The sequence below is a fragment of the Acomys minous genome (assembly GCF_964271855.1).
Source record: "Acomys minous genome assembly, chromosome: 6".
Classification (NCBI taxonomy): domain Eukaryota; kingdom Metazoa; phylum Chordata; class Mammalia; order Rodentia; family Muridae; genus Acomys; species Acomys minous.
Window position 1 is genome coordinate 129,336,976 of NC_140487.1, and position 22,173 is coordinate 129,359,148.

Here is a 22,173-nt window from a genome sequence, read left to right on the forward strand (position 1 = left end):
CAGTGCACTGAGTATTTGTGTTTTGTTCACAATACTGCACCAGTGCCTGGGTGTCCAATACATATTACTCATTAGCCATGGCTATTGAACAGATCCGGATGCTTCTGGTCCTATCACTGAGCTCTGTTTTCTACTTCACCCAATAAAGACAAGAGATACACTGCAAAGCACAGTGGTACCCATCAGCATAATCCAGCCTAGGTGTCTCTTCCTGTTGGATGTAGTAGTCATCTCCAGTACCAGAGTCTGTCTGGAGTGACCAGAGCCAACAATATCTTCTAGTTCTTTGGCTAGTTTCAGTTTAGGGAAGGGGAAACAGATCAGGCAGGGACAGCTGTGTCCACCTTGGAGCTGCAGCCTAGAGGTGGAACAGATGGTTGGGCAGGAACAGTATGGCTAACACAGGTACGAGATGCGGTCTTTTGTTGAATCGGCTTAGGCAACGGAGTCAAATCAACCTACTACAGCTGGACTAATGCAGACGGCTGGCAGCCTTGTTTGCAGGTCAAAATACCTGGATCTGTGGTGTCCTCCCAATTTCCCTCCCACCGAATCCGGCTGCAATCCTGGTGAAAGCTTGAGATAATTCAGCACTGACAGGTCATAACCACATCTGCACAGCAGCAGCATTGTTATGGGGAAAACTAGGCAGGTCAGGAATGGAGCCAGGGACATTAACACTGTAGAGTCATCTCCAAGCCTTTCACGGTCCCAGACGTTCCTGGCGCAGAATAGCAGGGTCCTCAAGTCTGCCCCTTCCAGTCCTCTCTCGTCACTCTCTCTCTCCCTCCCTCTCTTTTTTCCACGAGAAAGGGTTTCTCTGTGTAGCCTTGGTTGTCCTGGGCTGGCCTTGAATTCAGAGACCTGCCTGCCTCTGCCTCCCTAAGTGCTGGGATTACAGGTACGCAGCCACCATGCCTGACTTCCAGTTCTCCTTTTAATCTGCACTTAAAAAGGAGGGGGGGGGGTTCGTGTATGAGTGCTCTACTTCATGTGTGCAAGACAGAAAAGGGCATCGGATTCCATTATTGATGGTTGTGAGCCCCCTGTGGTTGCTGGGACTTGACCTCTGGCAGAGCAGCCAGCGCTCTTACCCACTGGACCACCTCTCTAGTTCCATCTGCACCTTGTTTTTTTTTTTTTTTTAAACTATCAAGACAGGGTTTCTCTGTGTAGCCTTGGCTGCCCTAGGCTCTATAGACCAGGCTGGCTTCGAACTCAGAGACACACTGCCTCTGCCACCCCCGCACCGCTCCGCTCTGTACTTTCCATGCCGGCAGATGCAGCGGACAGCAGAGAGAGTCGAGAACTCACAGGCCCGGTTCTAACTCGGGCGTAAGTGCGGTGCATGCTGCTGGGCTGCGCGGAAGCCGCCGTCCAGCCCGAGCCCTTCTAGGGGCCCCGTTTCCGAGGCAGGAGCACTCCACTCTCAGGACCTTCCGGACCGGGCACTTCCGATTCCGGCCAGGCCGCGGAGCCGAGTGGGTAACGAGCAGCCCCACCCGAGGCCATTTCCGGCGTCGGCGCCTGACGTATACAGAGGGACAGGCCGTACGGCCAACCGCGTCGAGGCGGCGATGACGTACAGCCAATCGAAGGGGGGCGGGGCGGGGCGGCCTTGAGCGTCGCGAGGAGCCGCCCTGCCGGGGAGGCCGGAAAGGGGAAGAAAAAAAAAAAAAGAAGAAAAAAAAAAAAAAAAAAGGAGTCGGGGGCACAAAATGGCGGCGTCGGCGGCCGGCACCTCGGGCTCGGCGGCTCCGGCGTCGGCGGCCGGCTCGGCGGGAGCCGCCGCAGGGTCGCAGGGGGTGCTGATCGGCGACCGGCTGTACTCGGGCGTGCTCATCACCTTGGAGAACTGCCTGCTGCCCGACGACAAGCTCCGCTTCACGCCGTCCATGTCGAGCGGTCTCGACAGCGACACCGAGACCGGCCTCCGCGTGGTGGGCTGCGAGCTCATCCAGGCGGCCGGCATCCTGCTCCGCCTGCCGCAGGTAAGGGCGCGGCCGCGAGCCCCGCGGGTAACCGTCCGCCGGCGCCGGGAGGGCGGGAGGGCGGCCGTGCGGGCCTTTGTTGTCGCCCCGGCCCGCGGGCCGGAGGCAGCCGCGACCCGGACGCTGGAGGCTCGGCCGCCGTCACACACCCGGCCGCCGCCGACCTTGGAGCGGGCCCCGCGCCCCGGCCTCCCCTCCCCCGCGGCACCCGGGCCCTTGTAAACCTCCCGGGAAGGCCTCGCGGGGCAGCTGTCGTGGGTGTTTGTCCCCGGGGAACCACACAAAGACATTTCAGCCGGTACCGGCTTGAGCCCGGTGTTCAAAAGTGATGGAACCTTCTCCGTCCCTAGGTGGCCATGGCGACAGGGCAGGTGTTGTTCCAGCGGTTCTTTTACACTAAGTCCTTCGTGAAACATTCCATGGAGGTAGGCTTCTTTCTGTTTTGTCAGAGAAACGAATTGGGAGGAAGCCTGGCTTGTTATGCCCACTGTTGAAGTCAACTGACCTGCAAAGTCTACAGAGCTCTTTCCGTGGAGGCCTGTCTCTCTCTACCTTCTGATTGCCCCTAATAGTTTTTATTATTGCCTTGGAAGTTTCTTAGGTTGAGGAAAAACATCTGTGTCCTAATGTACATTTCAGCATGTGTCCATGGCTTGTGTCCACCTGGCTTCCAAAATAGAAGAGGCTCCGAGACGAATCAGGGATGTGATCAATGTATTCCATCGCCTTCGGCATCTGAGGGAGAAGAAGTGAGTCCTTGTCATAAATGTTTGCCTTAATGCCTGGGGATGCTGTCCTGGGGCAGTGGTAGCTGGCTGCCCTTGCTCTGTGTGACCACATCAGCTCTTCACTTGTGTCCTGTTTATTCTGTGGTTCTACTCAGAGCTTCCAGGCCGGGGGCCCTGGTTCTCACCCTCAGTGTGTCAGTGTCTGTGTCACTCTTCCTTAAGGGAATTGTCCTAGACTTGTAATGTTGACTAGCCGTCCTGGCCTTTCCTTGCCAGAAACCATTTGTTTTTTGTTTTGGTTTTGGTTTTGGTTTTTCGAGACAGAGTTTCTGTGTGTTAACCTGGACTCACTCTGTGGACCAGGCTGGCCTCAAACTCACAGCGACATGCCTGCCTCTGCCTCCCGAGTGCTGGGAATAAAGGCGTGCACCACCACGCCTGGCTCCAGAAACCATTTGTAACAGAAGTACCCTTAGCCGATTGTCTCCTGATGTCTTGTCTTGCCGTGTAGTTGTAACTGGCCTGAAATGTGGGTGAGGCTGGTCTCAGCCTCTCAGGGGTCCCATCTCAATCATATATTCAGATTATATGTGTGAGCCACCGTGCTTGTCTCCAAATACTGCTTTTTTTTTTAAAGACTTATTTGTTGTATATGACTGCTCCATCTGCATGTACACGTGCATGCCATAAGTGAGCATTAGATCCCAGTATAGATGGGTGTGAACCAACAAATGTGCCAGGAATTGAATTTAGGACCCCTGGAAGAACAGAAAGTGCTCTTAACTGCTAAACCATCTCACCAGCCCCAAAATTTGTATTTTTAAATTTTTATTTCATTTTTAAAATTTAACTTAGGTTCATTTTGGTTTTTCAAGACAGGGTTTTTCTGTGTAGTCCTGACTGTCCTGGACTTCCTTTGTAGACCGGGCTGATCTCGAACTCACAGAGATCCGCCTGCTTCTGTCACCCAAGTGCTGGGATTAAAGGCGTGCGCCACCAACACTGTTTTTTAAGACACCCATGGGGAGCTGGGCAGGATGGCACAAGCTTTTAATATTGGGGAGGCAAACTGAGGAGGATCTCTTCAGTTTGAGATCAGCTTGGTCTACAGAGCTGCAAGGCAGCCTGGCCTATACAGAGCAGCCTGGCCTATACAGAGCAGCTCTGTCTAGCTAAACAACAACAAACTAAATAAAAATAATCCACCCTTGAAGCAAGCTAAAAGTGGAGATATGCGCTTGTAATCCTGGTGATTGAGGGGGAAACAGGAGGAGGATCAGGTGGTCCTTCCTAGCTACATAATGAATTTGAAGTCAGGCTGGGTGGTGGTGGCCCAGGCCTTTAATCCCAGCACTTGGCAGGCAGAGGCAGATGGATCTCTCGAGGCCAGCCTGGACTACAGAGCAAGTTCCAGGACAGCCAGAGCTGTTCACAGAGATTTTGCAGTCCGCCTGGAGTACATAAAACTACACACACACACACACACACACACACACACACCAGAAAACATAGGAAAATCTTGTCTCAAGTAAATAAAGTACAAAAGCATACTGAGGTGGCTTAGTAGGTAAAGGGACTTGTCCCCAAGCCTGACAACATGAACTCAGGTCTGGCATCAACCTGGTAGGAGGGAGAATTGACTCCCACAAGTTGCTCTCTGAGCTCCATAGGCACAACCCACATACAAACCAATGTAACACAAACCCTAAAGAACACACACACGGGCTGATGAGTGGCTTAGTGGGTAGGGAGCCTGCTGTCGGCCTGAGGTCCTGGTTCTGGTACCCAGGTCCCACACTGTCGGAGTAGAAGGAGGTCACTGGCTACGGCAGTCCTCACAGACAAGGAGGCCAGAGCACTAATGTCCCTAACCGGACCAGTGCCTCTAGACCTGTGCTGTCCTGGAACTTGCTCTGTAAACCAGGCTGGCTTCTCACAGAGTGCTGGGATTAAAAGCGTATGCCGCCACTGCCTGGCGAGACTTTCTGCCCTTTTTCACAGAAATCCTTTGGATTTTGTTCTGTTCTGCTTTGTTCGGAAATAGTCCTACTCTGTATGTAGCCTTAGCTGGCATGCAGCTTTTTGTGGACCAGAGTGGTGTGCTCGCACAGACGGTCTGTCTCTGCCCCAGAGTGGCGCAGCTAAAGGAATGCACCACCATGCCCAGCCTAACCGAAGCTTTATACCACCAGCTGGTGAACTTTCAGTAGTCTATCATTCATATTTGCAGCTTTCTCATTCAAGAGTTCAACACCAACTCTTGAAATTATTTGGGCTCAGATGGGAGTAGAGGGTAGAGTCAGTCTCTATGTTGAACATATATAGGCTTTCTTGTCACTGTTCCTTAACTGTACCCTGACTATACATGTGTAGCATTTACGTTGTACTCAGTATTATAAAGGACCTAAATGTGGTTTGACGTATGCAGAGGCTGTGTGTAAGTGCTGTGGGGGAATGACACCCTTTTGTATAAGGAACTAGACCATTCATAGGCTATGTAGCACTTGTGCAGAGACCCTGAGATCCTCCGCCATACTCAGGCGTGTTGATACCAGAGTACTGTTCATACGTAGACACGGGGAGGTCAGGAACAAGTGTGTGTAGGTTAGAATTGAAGTTCTGCAATTTTGTTAAAGGAAGTGTAATTTGTAGCTTTCGAGTACTTTGTTATTTATCACCTGGAAACAGTTGTGGAATCTGAAAGATTTTGTTTGATTGGTCCTGATACAGGACGTATGCTTTGCCTTTTCAGGAAACCTGTGCCTCTAGTGCTGGATCAAGAGTATGTTAATTTAAAGAACCAGATTATAAAGGCAGAAAGAAGGGTTCTCAAGGAACTGGGCTTCTGCGTCCACGTGAAGCACCCTCACAAGGTGGGTTTGCCTTGGCGCCTGTGGCCACCCAAGCCACACTTGAGCTGACTTCCCCCAGGTGCTGTCCTGAAGGCCTCGGAGATACTGACTACTGCGCTCGTTTGGTTTTCTTGTTTATGTCTAGAACTTAAAAAGTAGTCCTTTACCAACCTTCTTTAATGTTACTTTTGGTAATATAAGAGGTTTTGAAATGGCATTTTTTAAAGTTAGAAGTTAAATTCATTAATATACATTTTTCTTGCCTGGCTTGGATGCAAGCAGGTCGGGAGTTCAAAGACATTTTCAGCTACGTTTCAAGAAGGAGGCTAGCCTCCCCTACACAAGATGTTGTCTTGGGCCAGCTGTGGTGGCGGCGGATCGCTGTGAGTTCGAGGCCAGCCTGGTCTACAAAGTGAGTCCAGGACAGCCAAGGCTACACAGAGAAACTCTTGTCTTGGGGGGGAGGGGTGGAAGGGGAGGAAGGACGCAGCTCTCCAGCCAGGCATGGTGGCAAACACCTTTAATCCTACCCTTGTTAGGATCCCTATACTTTACTGGGCCGTAAGAGAAGTTCAGGCTTAGCTAAGCAGGCAGATTTGACTTTGAGGCAGACCTGGTCGCATTTTGAGCTGTATGAGCCAGGGCTACATAGCGAGATCCTGCCTCAACTAACTAAACCAAAGCCGGTGTTTACTTCTGTGATCTTGCCGTCTTCTTGCTTATTTGAGTTCTGGCATTAAATTCTTGGTAAATTGTCCACTAAATATTTTAAATGCTTTTCTTAATGGGTTTAATGTTACTTTCATATTTTATACAAGTTAGCTACTGGAGTGCAGGGATGTGTAGGGCAGGCTAATCTCATTGGTGGAAAAGATGTCAACAAGAATGAACCAGATGGGAAACAAGGCTTCAGTGCCATTGTGTGCACCTTAGTCTTCACACATGTACTCTGCCCAACTATAAAAGCAGGTAGCAAGCACATCACAAAAGTTGAACTGTTTGCCGGATGTCACCAGGAGCTCCCTGGGATATAGCTTGAGGTTTTGTTTTGTTTTGTTTGTTTCTGCTGCATGGATACCAAGATCTGAGTTCTTGCTCTCGAAGTGTTTGATAATGACCGCCTGACCCATATCTTGCAGATAATCGTTATGTACCTGCAGGTGTTGGAGTGTGAGCGTAACCAGCACCTGGTCCAGACCGCGTGGTGAGTTGGCTTTCCTTGTCTCATGAGACCAGCAAGGGCAGTTCAGGAATGTTTGACTTGAGGCACTTGGGCAGTGGGTTGTCAGCCCATGACTTGGTTATGGGCTGGAATTGTCCCAGTGCCTAGTGATCTGCCCTATAAACACCTAGCAGCCTCCCCCACAATGGCAGGGACAGGCTTAACGGTAGGTGGCCCATCCACCCCTGCCCCTGTGGGGTTTGTGAGCCGGGCGGATGAAGGCTATAGATGACAGTCGAAGGCACCGAGTCAGTGGTAGGGCCTGAGGGAAGGGAGCCGAGGGTTTGCTGCAGTCCGGGGTTGGGGTACGCTAGAATGAGCCTAAGTAACGATTTGGCTTTGGGGTGCCTTTTCCCCACAGTTAAGTCTGTAGGGGTCATATTGCTGACTGAATTGTCTGGTGCTATGACGTGCTTATGGAGAACCTGTTTTGACTTTTCTTTTCTGTACTCTTTCAATCAAAGGGTAGCCTCTGAGGGTAAGTGACTAAGACTTCTCCTCTGCTGTCCAAGCGCTTTGGTGCAGGGACAGCGGCCGTCTTCAGCCAATCCAGTGCAGGCTCTCCACCGAAGGCTGGCTCTAGACTGGTGGTATGCGCACCCAATAGTATAGTCATGGCCCGCTGCTGCTTGTGGTTGGTTCTCTGACGATTGTGCTTCTTGTTAATCCTGTTGTGCTTGGTAATTGTATCTATTAGAATTGATAACTGTCTTGACTTGAATTTTGTTCTTTTAAAACTGTTGTACCTGTGCAATAAAGATGCAATACCTTTATCTTTAAAAAAAAAATGTATAGAAAGCTGTAAGAGCTGAAGTGGCAAAATTGGCATACTAGAAATTCAGACTGCTGTTGGACCCTGTCATTTCTCCCAAGCCCTAAAGTTGCTCTTTTCAGCAGCTTAGGTGGGACTCCTTCCAGTAAAGGTGTGTGCATCTTTAAACTGAACTATTGTAACTTATTTCAAATGTAGCATTAAGTTTAAATACACCTTTAAAGGGGTTCACTTGTTTTTAGAACTGAAAGTTATTGGATTAATATATTTGAATACTAAGAATTTCTTACTAGTAGTAAAGTTATTGATGGTTATTTTTGTCAATGTTTAAACTGTTTAGCCACAGAATGGCTCCTGGGAGATGGGTAGTGCCACTACCATTCGGCTTCCCTTCTCATGTGTAGAGCTATTGTTTCCAGGGCCAGCTGCCTCTTACAGGCATCTGCAGAGTGTATTGTTTAGAATGTCAAAGTGGGTTTGTTACCTTCTCTAAGGTTTTTAGGGCAGAGATACTGGGTGGGGGCAGTTAAAGCTCTCATATGTGGTACAGCCTGACATTAGGGTACGCTGTGCTGTTGGATGTGTTGGGCAGTGTGTGTATATATATAACCTCTTGACATGTTTTCTCATGAATTGTTTTTCATGTTGGTAAAGCAAGTAGACCCTTTGGTTTTAGTCTATAAATTTTAAAGAAATATATAAAGAAAATGTTAAAGATGTAACCAATTTTAAAAGACGTTTTAACTTTTCTAAAAATGTGAAGTTTTGTACTTACGTATCTTCTAAAGTATTATAGCATTTTTAAGTGTACTTAGTTTGATGTCACTTGTAGTGTTTTGTTGCTTTTGTCTGATTTTTATGAATGTTCATTTTAAGACTCCTTGTTGAAATGGGACAGTTTGGATTTGGAAACCGTTCTTTGATAAGCCCGAGAAGAGGGTTCCCTGGGTGTGGACCTCCTCCGCATGATGCACCCATGCATCTGAACTGCACCCAAGGGCCTTTCTCTTTCCAAGTGGACTCCCTCACTGGACCTGGGGCTCAGTCATCTGGAGAAGGACCGGGCCACAAGTGCTGCCTGAAGAAAAGGAACACAGGAGGACAGCTTGTCTCACAGATGCGAGGCTTCATGCTCAGCCTTCCCATTTGAGTTTGCATGTTTCTCTGCACTATGGATTTTGAACATTTAGATTTCTTTAATCAACTCTATTTTAACTACTAAGTAGCATTTTCTTTCTAAGCATTGTGCTTTGCATGATAGCAGGTCAATATAGAAGGAAAAGTGAAGTTAAAGTCGGTTCTCGTTCATAGCCACATGCATTATCTGACATTCAGCCAGCTTTTATCCCCAGGGAGTTCAGAACATCCCCGTTACCCCTGGGGATTCCCTGAGTACACAGCACAGTCCTAGTATAGAGCCCTTGGGAACAACAGCCTTTGGTGGCAGCACAGAGCGTAGCTGCACTCAGCGTCACAGTCCTCCCGGTCTTGGTTTCAGGAACTACATGAATGACAGCCTGCGGACAGATGTTTTCGTGAGGTTCCAGCCCGAAAGCATAGCTTGTGCCTGCATCTACCTCGCTGCCCGGACACTGGAGGTGAGTGCAGGGCTTTCTGGGTTTCAGGCTGCACTCTAGACGGTTCTCTAACCGCTAGTAAGTGTCTATATCTGCCAAACTAGGTTCCTTTGCAAAAGAGTTTCTTGGTAATGTCAGTTTCAGGGGCTGCCCTAAGGATTGTGCTGGTCTTGAAGTGCTTTGTTGCTGCTGGTGGTGTGTAGTGTGTGGTGGTGTGTAGTGTGTGGTGGTGATTGTGGTGGTGTGTAGTGTGTGGTGGTGATTGTGGTGGTGTGTAGTGTGTGGTGATTGTGGTGGTGTGTAGTGTGTGGTGGTGATTGTGGTGGTGTGTAGTGTGTGGTGGTGATTGTGGTGTGTGGTGGTGATTGTGGTGGTGTGTAGTGTGTGGTGGTGATTGTGGTGGTGTGTAGTGTGTGGTGGTGTGTAGTGTGTGGTGGTGTGTAGTGTGTGGTGGTGTGTAGTGTGTGGTGGTGATTGTGGTGGTGTGTAGTGTGTGGTGGTGATTGTGGTGGTGTGTAGTGTGTGGTGGTGTGTAGTGTGTGGTGGTGTGTAGTGTGTGGTGGTGTGTAGTGTGTGGTGGTGATTGTGGTGGTGTGTAGTGTGTGGTGGTGATTGTGGTGGTGTGTAGTGTGTGGTGGTGTGTAGTGTGTGGTGGTGTGTAGTGTGTGGTGGTGATTGTGGTGGTGTGTAGTGTGTGGTGGTGTGTAGTGTGTGGTGGTGTGTAGTGTGTGGTGGTGTGTAGTGTGTGGTGGTGATTGTGGTGGTGTGTAGTGTGTGGTGGTGATTGTGGTGGTGTGTAGTGTGTGGTGGTGTGTAGTGTGTGGTGGTGTGTAGTGTGTGGTGGTGTGTAGTGTGTGGTGGTGTGTAGTGTGTGGTGTGTAGTTTGTGGTGGTGTGTAGTGTGTGGTGGTGTGTAGTGTGTGGTAGTGATTGTGGTGGTGTGTAGTGTGTGGTGGTGTGTAGTGTGTGGTGGTGATTGTGGTGGTGTGTAGTGTGTGGTGGTGATTGTGGTGGTGTGTAGTGTGTGGTGGTGTGTAGTGTGTGGTGGTGTGTAGTGTGTGGTGGTGATTGTGGTGGTGTGTAGTGTGTGGTGGTGTGTAGTGTGTGGTGGTGATTGTGGTGTGTGGTGGTGATTGTGGTGGTGTGTAGTGTGTGGTGGTGTGTAGTGTGTGGTGGTGTGTAGTGTGTGGTGGTGATTGTGGTGGTGTGTAGTGTGTGGTGGTGTGTAGTGTGTGGTGGTGTGTAGTGTGTGGTGGTGTGTAGTGTGTGGTGGTGATTGTGGTGGTGTGTAGTGTGTGGTGGTGTGTAGTGTGTGGTGGTGTGTAGTGTGTGGTGTGTAGTGTGTGGTGGTGATTGTGGTGGTGTGTAGTGTGTGGTGGTGTGTAGTGTGTGGTGGTGATTGTGGTGGTGTGTAGTGTGTGGTGGTGATTGTGGTGGTGTGTAGTGTGTGGTGGTGTGTAGTGTGTGGTGGTGATTGTGGTGGTGTGTAGTGTGTGGTAGTGATTGTGGTGGTGTGTAGTGTGTGGTGGTGTGTAGTGTGATTGTGGTGGTGACTGTGGTGGTGTGGTAGTAATGGTGGTGGTGGCTTTTTGAGACAGGTCTCTATTATGTAGCTCTGGCTGTCCTCAAACTCAGGGATCCACCTGCTTCTGCTTCCCGAGTGCTGGGATTAAAGGTGTGCACCACTACACCTGGCGTTAGAGTTTTTAAGGAAAGTAACGTGATAATATTTGCGTTCACAGATTCCTTTACCCAATCGTCCACATTGGTTTCTTTTGTTTGGAGCAACTGAAGAAGAAATTCAAGAAATTTGCTTTAAAATCCTGCAGCTTTATACACGGAAAAAGGTTCTCCTGTATGGTTTTGTTGTTCTGTTTGTGGGTTATGTGCTTGTGTTTGTCCAAAGCATCTGACTCTGAGTGGATGACTCTGGCTTTTCAGGTTGATTTGACACACCTGGAAAGTGAAGTGGAAAAGAGAAAACACGCCATCGAAGAAGCAAAGGCGCGAGCGAGGGGCCTGCTGCCAGGGAGTGCTCCTGTTCTGGACAGCGCTGCAGGGTTCTCGCCTGCTCCCAAGCTGGGTGAGTCCAGAGTTATTTCCCACAAGGGATAGCAGTTTGTGGCTTCTGGCTTTTGGTTTGGGGATATGTACTTCAACTCTTATTGAGTTGAGTTTGCAGTGTACCTCAACAGTGCCATGGTACTCGAATCCTTAGCAGTTCATTGGTAATCCTTAAAGGAAGGCCAGGCCTTTAATTCCTGTGCCGGAGGCAGAGGCAGGCGGATCTCTGTGAGTTCGAGGCCAGCCTGGTCTACAAAGAGAGTCCAGGACAGCCAAGGCTACACAGAGAGACCTTTGACTCAACAAACAACAGCAACAATAATAGTAATAATAACGCGGGCCCTGAAGGATTTATTTTTAAATTAGGAAATATGGACAGCATTTCTGAAATGCTTTTTTTCCCATTGTATCTACCAAGTTGACTTGTCATCTGATTAAATTTTTAAACTTGCTGAGTCTACAATTGCGTTGTTAGATCACAGACTATGACACTCACTCCCTGAACAACAGACCTGTCTGTGTTCTCTGTGTGTTTTCATTCTGGGTCCCAGGGTAGTTAGCGAGTGGCCTTGTCCTGCATTGCTAGTACACTTCTTACTAATATTCTTTGATTTAGTAGAATCCCCCAAAGAAGGTAAAGGAAGCAGGTCGTCCCCAGTCTCTGTGAAGAACGCCAAACGGAAAGTGGAGGGCCCAAAGAAAGCCAAGGCGGACAGCCCTGTAAATGGGTAAGATGTCATTGCTGCCTAGATAGACAGTGAAAGATGGGGATGCTCCAGGTCTGTAACTGCTGTGCTCCTCTTTGCAGCCTGCTTAAAGGACAGGAGAGTCGAAGTCAAAGCAGGAGTCGGGAGCAGAGCTACTCAAGGTCTCCATCACGGTCTGCCTCTCCGAAGAGAAGGTGTGCTCTGGGCTTACAAAGCACCATGCCCTGGTGTCCTCTCAGGGTAACGGGGTGGATGTAGATTGCTCTCGGGATAGTGAGGATATTGGCTCCTCTTTATTTTATTATTTGTATATTTGTTTTTAGTTGGTTGGTTGGTTGGTTTTGGTTTTTTGAGACAGGGTTTTGGCTGTCCTGGACTCGGATTTGTAGACCAGGTTGGCCTCAAACTCAAAATGATCTGCCTGCCTCTACCTCCCTGCTAGGATGACAGGTGTGCACCACCGCGCCTGGCTTTGTTTGTTTAAGAGACAGGATCTTTCTGTAGCTCGGATTGTAAAACTAGAACTTTGAAGCATGGTGGCACACGCCTTAATCCCAGCGCTCGGGAGGCAGAGGCAGGCGGATCGCTGTGAGTTCGAGGCCAGCCTGGACTACAAAGCGAGGCCAGGACAGCCAAGGCTACACAGAGAAACCCTGTTTGGGGGTGGGGGATGGGGGGGAATAGAACTTTGTAGACCAGCCTGGCCTTGAATCCTTTTTCTTTTTTGTTTCAATAATTTATCTATATTTAATGTGCATTGGTGTTTTGTCTGCATTTATATTTCTGTGAAGGTAGCATATCCCCTAGATCAAGAGTTATAGACAGTTGAGCGCTGCTGTGTGAGTGTTGGGAATTGAACCCTCTGGAAAAGCAGCCCTCTGCTGAGCCATCTTTACAGCCTTGTTTTGCTGCTGTTGTTGTTGAAGCAGGGTTTCTTTTCTGTGGAGCCCTGGCGTTCCTGGAACTCATTCTGTACATCAGACTGGCCTCAAACTCAAGACATGCACCTGCCTCTGCCTGCCAAGTGCTGGGATTGAAGATGCGCACCATCCCACCCAGCGAGACAGTGACTCTTAGCCTGATGAAATTCTTCATCCTGTGAACTTGAGATTCCCTTTGTAGTCAGGTGTGGTGACACGCCTTTAGTCAGCACTTAGGAAGCAGAGGCAGGCCATCTCTTGAATTTGAGGCCAGCCTGGTTTACAGAGTTCCAGTACAACCAGGACTACAGAGAAACTGTATAAAACAAATAAAAACATAAACAGAGGCCCCTTGCCAGCCCCTCTGCTTTGTTAGGGCTTGGCTAGGGACAAGTGGCCACACTCGTGGTCACAAGTACGGTTTCCTTTCCGCAGGAAAAGTGATAGTGGCTCTACCTCAGGTGGATCCAAGTCACAGAGTCGTTCTCGGAGCCGCAGTGACTCTCCTCCCAGACAGGTGCACCGTGGTGCTCCCTACAAAGGCCCAGAAGTGAGGGGCTCTCGGAAACCCAAGGACTGCAAGTACCTCACCCAGAAGCCACACAAGTCTAGTAGTCGGAGCTCTTCTCCTCGTTCTCGAAGCCGGTCACGAGAGCGGACAGACAGTTCTGGAAAATACAAGAAGAAAAGTCATTACTATAGAGATCAAAGACGAGAGCGCTCAAGGTCATATGATCGCTCAGGTCATCGCTATGAGAGGGACCACCCTGGACACAGCAGGCATCGGAGGTGAGATGGGTTCCCTGGTGCTGCCCTGGGCCCTCCTGTTGGGCACACCCTGGCTTCAGCAGCCTTGGAGCATGACTGTTTTGAACGTGTTTTTGACTGGACCTTGAGGTGAATTTAACTGATGGGACAGTGGGTCAGGTGCCCTTCAGGCTGGCCTGGGGAGCGAGCGCCGCACATCTGTCCCAGTTGACGGTGCACCTCAGCTGTGGACCTTCAGGTAGCTGGATGGAACAGCAAAGGCACACGTCCCCATTGGCGTGGCTTGGTGCTATTGACAAGCTGTCTCTTCCCTCCTAAACTGATACTCAATTACGTTAAGCCAAGAGGATGATTTTTCAAATCTTTGCCTATATTAGGTTGTACTTGTGTACATATTTTGCAGTGTTTCACAGTAAGAAAATGGCCTTAATAGCCCCTTTGTACCTGTTTCCGATGTAAATAAACACGTGTTTAATACAAGTGGAAGCTATGTATGAGAACTCAGAACTTGAATTCTGTTAGCTGAACACTTGTAGAGAGAATTCTGATTTTAAATGTGAAGGTATTTAGGTCTGTGTTGAGAGTCATATATTTTTATCTGTGCAAGCTGAGTGCAGGCCACCAGCTCTAGAGAAATCTTACATGGTTGAATAAAGAAAATCCTCAGGACCTTGTTATGTAAGACTGGCTGCTTGTTCTCTTCATGACGGGGCGTGGCTCTGAGACTCTGGGCCTGCACAAGTGTGTGTGTGCAGCTGTGCACTGCCAGCTGTTCTACAGGAAGTACAAGCTGCACCTTCCCCGCGCCTTGCTCCCCGCTTCATCCAAGTGAGCTCTCTGCATTGCTGAGACCATCTCCCTTAGAGATGAGGGGCTGTTTCCAGGAGGGCGGCAACAGGCTTCTCCCTTAGAGATGAGGGGCTGTTTCCAGGAGGGCGGCAACAGGCTTCTCCCTTAGAGATGAGGGGCTGTTTCCAGGAGGGCGGCAACAGGCTTCTCCCTTAGAGATGAGGGGCTGTTTCCAGGAGGGCGGCAACAGGCTTCTCCCTTAGAGATGAGGGGCTGTTTCCAGGAGGGCGGCAACAGGCTTCTCCCTTAGAGATGAGGGGCTGTTTCCAGGAGGGCGGCAACAGGCTTCTCCCTTAGAGATGAGGGGCTGTTTCCAGGAGGGCGGCAACAGGCTTCTCCCTTAGAGATGAGGGGCTGTTTCCAGGAGGGCGGCAACAGGCATCTCCCTTAGAGATGAGGGGCTGTTTCCAGGAGGGCGGCAACAGGCTTCTCCCTTAGAGATGAGGGGCTGTTTCCAGGAGGGCGGCAACAGGCTTCTCCCTTAGAGATGAGGGGCTGTTTCCAGGAGGGCGGCAACAGGCTTCTCCCTTAGAGATGAGGGGCTGTTTCCAGGAGGGCGGCAACAGGCTTCTCCCTTAGAGATGAGGGGCTGTTTCCAGGAGGGCGGCAACAGGCATCTCCCTTAGAGATGAGGGGCTGTTTCCAGGAGGGCGGCAACAGGGTACCAATGGACAGCGGGGGGCTATGGGCTTATCGTAACTTACGGTTTGTGTTCCGGCACAGGGATAGCCGGGAAAGGCTCCTGAGTTCAGAGTTGGGATCTGAATCCCTGTGGGCAGTAGGACCCCTGTTCTGCCAGGGGTCACTTCCGTAGGCCACACCTAGAGTCCCCCATCCCCCTCCAGCCTCAGTTGCCATTGCATCAGAGCTTCCAAGTATGCCCAGTGTGCTTTGTCTGAGCAGCAGTGCTGGGGCCGTTGAAATACTGCTCGGGCCAGCGTCATGGTTCCCTGTCCCTATACCACGGAGTAGGGCACCTGTGGTGGCTTCCGGGTCATGGTGATCATTGAGACCAATACAGGTTCGTCTTAGGGTCAGCAAGGTATATGTGGGCCCTGCTGAGAGAAAGGTTTATCTTAGTGGCCCCTGTGGTATGATCACCCCTTCCCTCCCACAGTGGTTCTCAAGTTGTGGGTCTCCATGACCCCTTTGGGGTTGAATGACCTTTTCACAAGGGTTGCCTAAAACCATTAGAAAACATAGATGCTTACATTATTATTCATAACAGCAGCAGAATTACAATTATGAGATAGCAACAAAAACAGTGTATGGTTGGGGTCACCACAACATGAACTGTAGGAAGGTTGAGGACCACCTCTAAGGGGACCCATACATCACAGGGCACAGAAGCCATTGTTTGTTTTGCCTGACCCATGCACTGTGCATCCAGAACCTGTGGCTCAGGCATTTGATGCAGGAGGCACTATACCACTTTTTTTCTTTTCTTTTCTTTTCTTTTTTTTTAAAGATTTATTACTATGTATACAGTGGTCTGCCTACATTACACCGGATGGCATCAGATCACATTATAGATGGTTGTGAGCCACCATGTGGTTGCTGGGAATTGAACTCAGGACCTTTGGAAGAGCAGCCAGTGCTCTTAACCTCTGAGCCGTCTCTCCAGCCCTATACAGCTTTTTCTTCATCGTGTATAGTACTCCAGGAACTTTTAGATTATAGAAAATAATAAAAAAGCACACAAACCCTTTGTTTTGTTCTAGAATATTTCCCTTAACTATTAAATTTAATTAAGAAGAGATTGCCAGCTTTGATGGCACAGCCTTTAATCCTAGCATTCAGGAGGCAAAAGCAGGTGGTTCTCTGAGTTCACTTACTCTCTACAGTGAATTCCAGGCCAGTATATAGTGAGATCTTGTCTCAATAAGTAGGGTTGAGGAATGTAATGGGACATTTGCTTTGTTTTGTTTTTTTCAGGTTTCTCTGTGTAGCTCTGCCTGTCCTGGTACTCACTTTGTAGGCCAGGTTAGACTCAAACTCACAGATCCCCGTCTCTGCCTCCCAAGTGGTGGATCATAGGCATGTAGTGGGGATTTATAGAGCACAAACTCCAGGTGATAGATAGGGCACCTAGACTTTGAAGTAATCTGTGTAAAAATTCAGTGTAGACTTCTTATCAAGAGAGTCAGTGTAGATGTTTATCATTAGGAGATTTTTCCTTGGGTGCTGTAAGACAGAGCAAGCCAGTAGCAACATTCGTTCTCCTTGGCTCTGCTTTGGTTACTGCCTCCAGATTCCTGCCATGAGTTCCCGTCCTGACTTCCTTTGATTATTGACTGTGATATAGAAGTGTTCACAAATAAATCCCTTTATTCCCCTCACCACCAAAAAAAAAAAAAAAAGATTATTCCTGCTGGATGTGGTGGCGCACACCTTTAATCCCAGCACTCGGAAGGCAGAGGCAGGTGGATCTCTGAGTTCGAGGCCAGCCTGGTCTACAAAGGGAGTCCAGGACAGCCAAGGCTACACAGAGAAACCTTGTCTCGAAAGAAAAAAAGTTTTGCTTTCAGTTTATTTACTATGAAAATTCAACATTCATTCAAGCAGAATTGATAATGAAGAAAAGAGAACATCTCCCATGTAAGGAATGACTAATGCCTCTGGAAACTCAGCCGTTGTGTTACTGCTTCTACCTCTCTTCTCCACCCCAATCCCTCTGACACTCCAACACTACCCCTCAGAGTTCTCAGAATTAAACTAACTACAGCTGGCAAAGACCACGCCCCGCACAAGGCAGTGGTACCAGCTGTGGACAAACTAAAGCCCAAACTAAAATCCCACACTTGGGATTAAAACAAAAACATGTTTACATAACATAACTGAGTTTTTTAAATTCATTTTTTAAAAAAGATTTTATTTATTATGTATGCGGCATTCTGCCTGCAGGATAGAAGAAAGTACCAGATTTCTTTATAGATGGTTGTGAGCCACCATGTGGTTAGCTGGGAATTGAACTCATGACCTTTGGAAGAGTAGTAGTTAGTGCTCTTAACCTCTGAGCCATCTCTCCAGCCCCATCATAACTGAGTTTTAAAAGAAATCAAAACTTCCACTACAGTGTTGGCTTAGTTGGCCTGGATTTGATTGGTTTTGTACTAGGAGTTGGGCGTGTTTTCCCAGAAAGGGATTGTCGATAGTACGTTATTCCTGCACTGAGGGAAAAAACAAAACCATTTAAGCAGACACCAAGCAACGAGAAGATTCTAAGTTCTGAGCCAGCTGTGCTAGCTCACGCTGCAGCTGTGGAACTCAAATGTTGCCCCTCTGTGGTGTTGGGCCCTGGGTGGAAAAGGCTGACAGGCAGCTCGCACCTAGAGAGCGTCAAGTTTCAGCAGCCATTACTTCCTTCCAATCTTTCTGAATAATTCTGAATAGCCAAATCATTTGAAATTTCTTATATAGGGGCTGGAGAGATGGCTCAGAGGTTAAGGGCACTGACTGCTCTTCCAGAGGTCCTGAGTTTAATTCCCAATAACCACATGGTGGCTCACAACCATTTATAATGAGATCTGATGCCCTCTTCTGGCCTGCAGGTGTACACGCAGGCAGAACTGTATTCATAACAGTAAATCTTAAAATCTCTTACATAGGGTGAATGCCTTCCAACTGCCACACTGATTCATTCCTTAAATGGCTTCAGATCTGCATTTCTGTATGCTTCCAACTAATCTGAACATAACCCTGAGGATATTGTTATTTGCAGGCATTTGATACACACTGACCTTAGGAAACCATTCCTCACTGCCTCCGTAAGAGGCTCTCTAGGTCCTTGATTAAACACTTAACTTTTTTCTACCGGGAAGATCCTTTTTCCTTTTATTCTTCGACTCTGGTGCCTTTCTACCTGCATCTGTAATTTTTGCAGTTGTGCAGTTAAAGCATCAACTTTACCCTTTTCTAAATCTGTCTCATCTAACAGAGGAGATTCATCCCGTGTCGACCTTCCTCGATCTTCCTCCGAGACAACATTCTTTTCTGCTGACTGACAATCCCTGGCCAAAATGTCCTCCTTCCTATTTTCCCTGCTCCACATCTACAAGATGTAGTGTGATTTGTTTTGTGTGCCTGGCCCTTTAAAAGACCCCCAGTTGCTGCTAGTCAACTGGCCTTTGGGAATTCTTAGCCCTTAGAACTGCTTCGACCCTGTGACCGTCAGTGTTGGTTGACACTTGGATTTCTGGGAACAGGAGAGGATATAAAAAAGCCAGCAGGGGCTGAGAAGATTGAGTGAAGTGAGAAGGCAGCTGGGGCAGAATTGGGCCAGCAGAGGGAGCGGAGAAGGCAGCTGGGGCAGAAGACATCCTTAGAAGAACCCATGGGCTGGAGAGATGGCTCAGAGGTTAGAGCACTGGCTGCTTTTACAAAGGTCCTGAGTGCAATTCCCAGCAACCACATGGTGGCTCACAACCATCTATAATGAGATTCTGGTGACCTCAAAACATTGTATACTTAAATAAATTTTTAAAAAACCCACAAAGTATATTTAATTAAAAAATAAAAATAAAAAAAAGACAAGCTGCAGACAGAGCCTCTCTGACTCTTCATTCTGCAGTGGCTCCAAGCATTGGAAATTAATTTACACACAGACCCAATACTTGTTCCTACACTGTCAATTGTAATTGAGCATGAAGAATTATCTGAAACCAATAGCAGTGCTGTTTAATTAGTACTAAAAGCTGGACAAGCCGGGCGGTGGTGGTGCACGCCTTTAATCCCAGCACTCGGGACGCAGAGGCAGGCAGATCGCTGTGAGTTCGAGGCCAGCCTGGTCTACAAAGTGAGTCCAAGACAGCCAAGGCTACACAGAGAAACCCTGTCTCAAAAAACAAAAACAAAAGCTGGATAAACTTTTTATTTTGCTTTACTCCATTTCCTTCTTTTCTTTCTTTCAGTTTTTCTTTCGAGACAGGGTTTCTCTGTGTATCCTTGGCTATCCTGGACTTACTTTGTAGACCAGGCTGGCCTCGAACTCACAGCGATCTGCCTGCCTCTGCCTCCCAAGTGCTGGGATTAAAGGCGTGCGCCACCACTGCCCGGCTTAAAAGTATTTAGCAAACTACACATATTGTGGGTCCTGAGATAGGAAATTCCCTGTGTTTCTACCAAATCCTAGAGTTTCACTTACCAGTGAGTGTGCTTCTCCGACCTGGAGGATCTGCAACCTTTTCTTCAAGTCCCAAACTTTCTCGTTGGGGATGATTGAAGGAGGAGGAAAGAGGGTGTAATGAAGTCTTGAAGTCTGCTCTCTCTGGACGGAAGCAGCGTGCCAGAAGTGTTTTTACTGATGGTTACACAAAAGGTGTCTTTAGCAAGTCACCTTCTGCACAACCGAACCTTTGGCCTGCTGAAGGAGCATGTCACCTAAGATTTTGTGCCCAGTTTCACGATGCCCTGGTTTGCCAGGGATGCCTTGCGAGTGAAGTCATGCCTACCATCTAGTACTCTGGAGGCCGAGGCAGAGGAGTAGTAATAGTTTAAGATCATTCTGAGCGGCCAGGCATGGTGGCGCATGCCTTTAATCCAGCACTCGGGAGGCAGAGGCAGGCGGATCGCTGTGAGTTCGAGGCCAGCCTGGTCTACAAAAAGTGAGTCCAGGACAGCCAAGGCTACACAGAGAAACCCTGTCTTGAAAAAAAAAAAAAAAAAAGATCATTCTGAGCTATATAGTTAGTTTGAGGCAGACTGGGCTACTTGAAAACCTTACCAGAAAAGATGGCTTGGTATCTCTCTTCCAGAGGACCCAAGTTTAAGCTCCTAGCACCCACACTGGGAGGCTCACAACAACCTGTAACGCTTGTTTCAGGGGACCCAATGCCTTTTTCAGGTCTCATTGACACCAAGCATGGAAATGATGTATGTGCATACATGCAGGCAAAATACATATGATGATTACATTTATTAAATTTAAAAATAAATGTTTAAAATAAAATGGATGTTTAAAATAAAATAGACAGACCTCAACAAGCTTCACAACTCATAGTTGTGTTAGGATAAGACATGCGCTGGTAGGGGCTGGAGAGGTGGCTCAGTGGTTAAGAGCACTGTCTACTCTTCCAAAGGACCCAGGTTCAATTCCCAGCACCCATATGGCAGCTCACAACTGTCTGTAACTCTAAGATCTGACACCCTCACACCAATGTGCATAAATTAAATTAATTAAAAAAAAAAAAAAGACGTGCTGGCTCTAGCACTCCACCATGAGGCTTAAGGAAGGCAGGTGCCCTGACTGGCATAAGCCAGTCAGTATTTGCCTTTTGTGACCCAGTACTAGGAATCTTCAACACAGGCTACAGTACAGGCCTCAATATTGGCCACTCGTGCTCTTAAATGCTTCTTTATCTTCTAAAGAAAACACACACACACCTTCCCCTCAAGTCTTCTACCAATGATCTTTTTTGTTTTTTGTTTTTTTTTCTTCTTTTAGACAGGGTTTTGCTCCGTAGACCATGCTAGTCTGGACCACTTTCCTCTGTTTCCTGAGTGAGTACACCGCGATCTATGGGTGTTGGAAACAACAAATCCTATGGAAGTGTAGGCAGTACTATTTATTTTCTGTTTTTTGAGACAGTTTCTCTGTGTAGCCCTGGCTGTCTTAGACTCCCTTTGTAGACTGGGCTGGCTTCAAACCCAGAGAGATCGCCTGCCTCTGCCTCCCAAATGCCGGGATTACAGGCGTGCGCCACAGCTCAGTAAAATATAGGGATCCTAAGAAGGCGGCTTTTCTCACCTTCCCGACGACGACCAGATGCTGGCTGGCTCCCGGATTGGGGAAGGAGGATGCGCTGGGTGAACCTCTTTCCAAGACAGATGAAGTTTCCACTAGCCCTTTCTCCCATTGGTCCCTGAGTCTAGGAGCTCGACCCATATCTGGATTGTTCTCAGCCACCACTCAGAAGGATTTATTTAGGTCTTCCATTTTCACCTAACTAGATTAAGAGTCCAGGGAGATAAACAGATCATCAGTAACAGCTGGCCATGGTGAGGACCGGGAGCACCAAGGGGAAGGCTGGAGTCTCCAGGGAACCATTTTGCCTTTTGCGGGTAAGCCCATCAGGGAGACGCTGTGAATGAAGATAACTCCGGTGTCCATGAGCCTTCCTGTTGGGGCTGGTGCGGTGGGTGATGGCTCAGAGGGCCAGCTGCTTGCCACGTAAGCCTGGCAGCCTGGATCAGATCCCTCGATCCACAGGAAGGTGGAAGAGAACTGACCTCTCCATGTGTGCCTCGGGCTGTGCACGTGCGTGCTGTGCCTCTGCTTCCACAGCAGGAGCCCTCGGGAAGGCAGAGCTGGATACAGCATCGTGACCTGTGGCAGAGCTGGGACCAGAGCCTGCAGCGTCTGTCGTAACCTCCCTAACAGCTTATGCTCCTACCGCATTTAGCCAGGTGCATGCCTGGGGATGACACGCGTGCCCACTCCCGGCTAGCATCCCCCCAAATGAAGGAGATGCCCAGCCGCACTCGCGGCTTTAAGCCCGGAGCCAACAGGCCTTTCTGGGCGAGAGAGGTGCAGGGTGGATTGCTAGGCTTTTGCGGTGGGAAGGCTGCTTTAGGTTTTCGGGTAAAAAAAAATTAACGTGCGAGGAGGACCTTTTATTTTTCCCCAGAGGCACCCTACTGGGGCTTGTCTGTCCGTATAGGATTTAAGGCCTCTTGAGACTAGTGGGCTGCGGGGCGGGAGGGGGACAGGATGGCTGTGAGGTGAA

The 22,173-nt window shown here is 48.7% G+C and overlaps 1 protein-coding gene across 12 annotated transcripts; it reads left to right on the forward strand.

Annotated features, from left to right (window-relative positions):
- Positions 1-1,605: 1,605 nt before the first annotated feature.
- On the forward strand, positions 1,606-22,117 carry CCNL2 (cyclin L2). 12 transcript variants are annotated; one of them, XR_014779814.1, is made up of 13 exons: positions 1,616-1,991; positions 2,342-2,416; positions 2,631-2,740; positions 5,472-5,592; positions 6,711-6,775; positions 9,064-9,163; positions 10,884-10,988; positions 11,083-11,224; positions 11,822-11,933; positions 12,014-12,106; positions 13,268-13,621; positions 21,398-21,508; positions 21,657-22,117. XR_014779814.1 is itself a non-coding variant. In XM_084784931.1 (13 exons), exons 1-12 carry the CDS (start codon positions 1,719-1,721, stop codon positions 20,908-20,910), a joined length of 1,569 nt encoding a protein of 522 aa, XP_084641057.1. In that variant the 5' UTR covers positions 1,616-1,718; the 3' UTR covers positions 20,911-20,947; positions 21,398-21,525. The 12 variants fall into 12 exon arrangements, 6 of the variants coding, with proteins under 6 accessions (XP_084641060.1, XP_084641061.1, XP_084641057.1 ...); XR_014779815.1 differs by having other exon boundaries at positions 21,732-21,870; XM_084784931.1 differs by lacking the exon at positions 21,657-22,117 and adding an exon at positions 20,892-20,947 and having other exon boundaries at positions 21,398-21,525.
- The last annotated feature ends 56 nt before the right edge of the window (positions 22,118-22,173 follow it).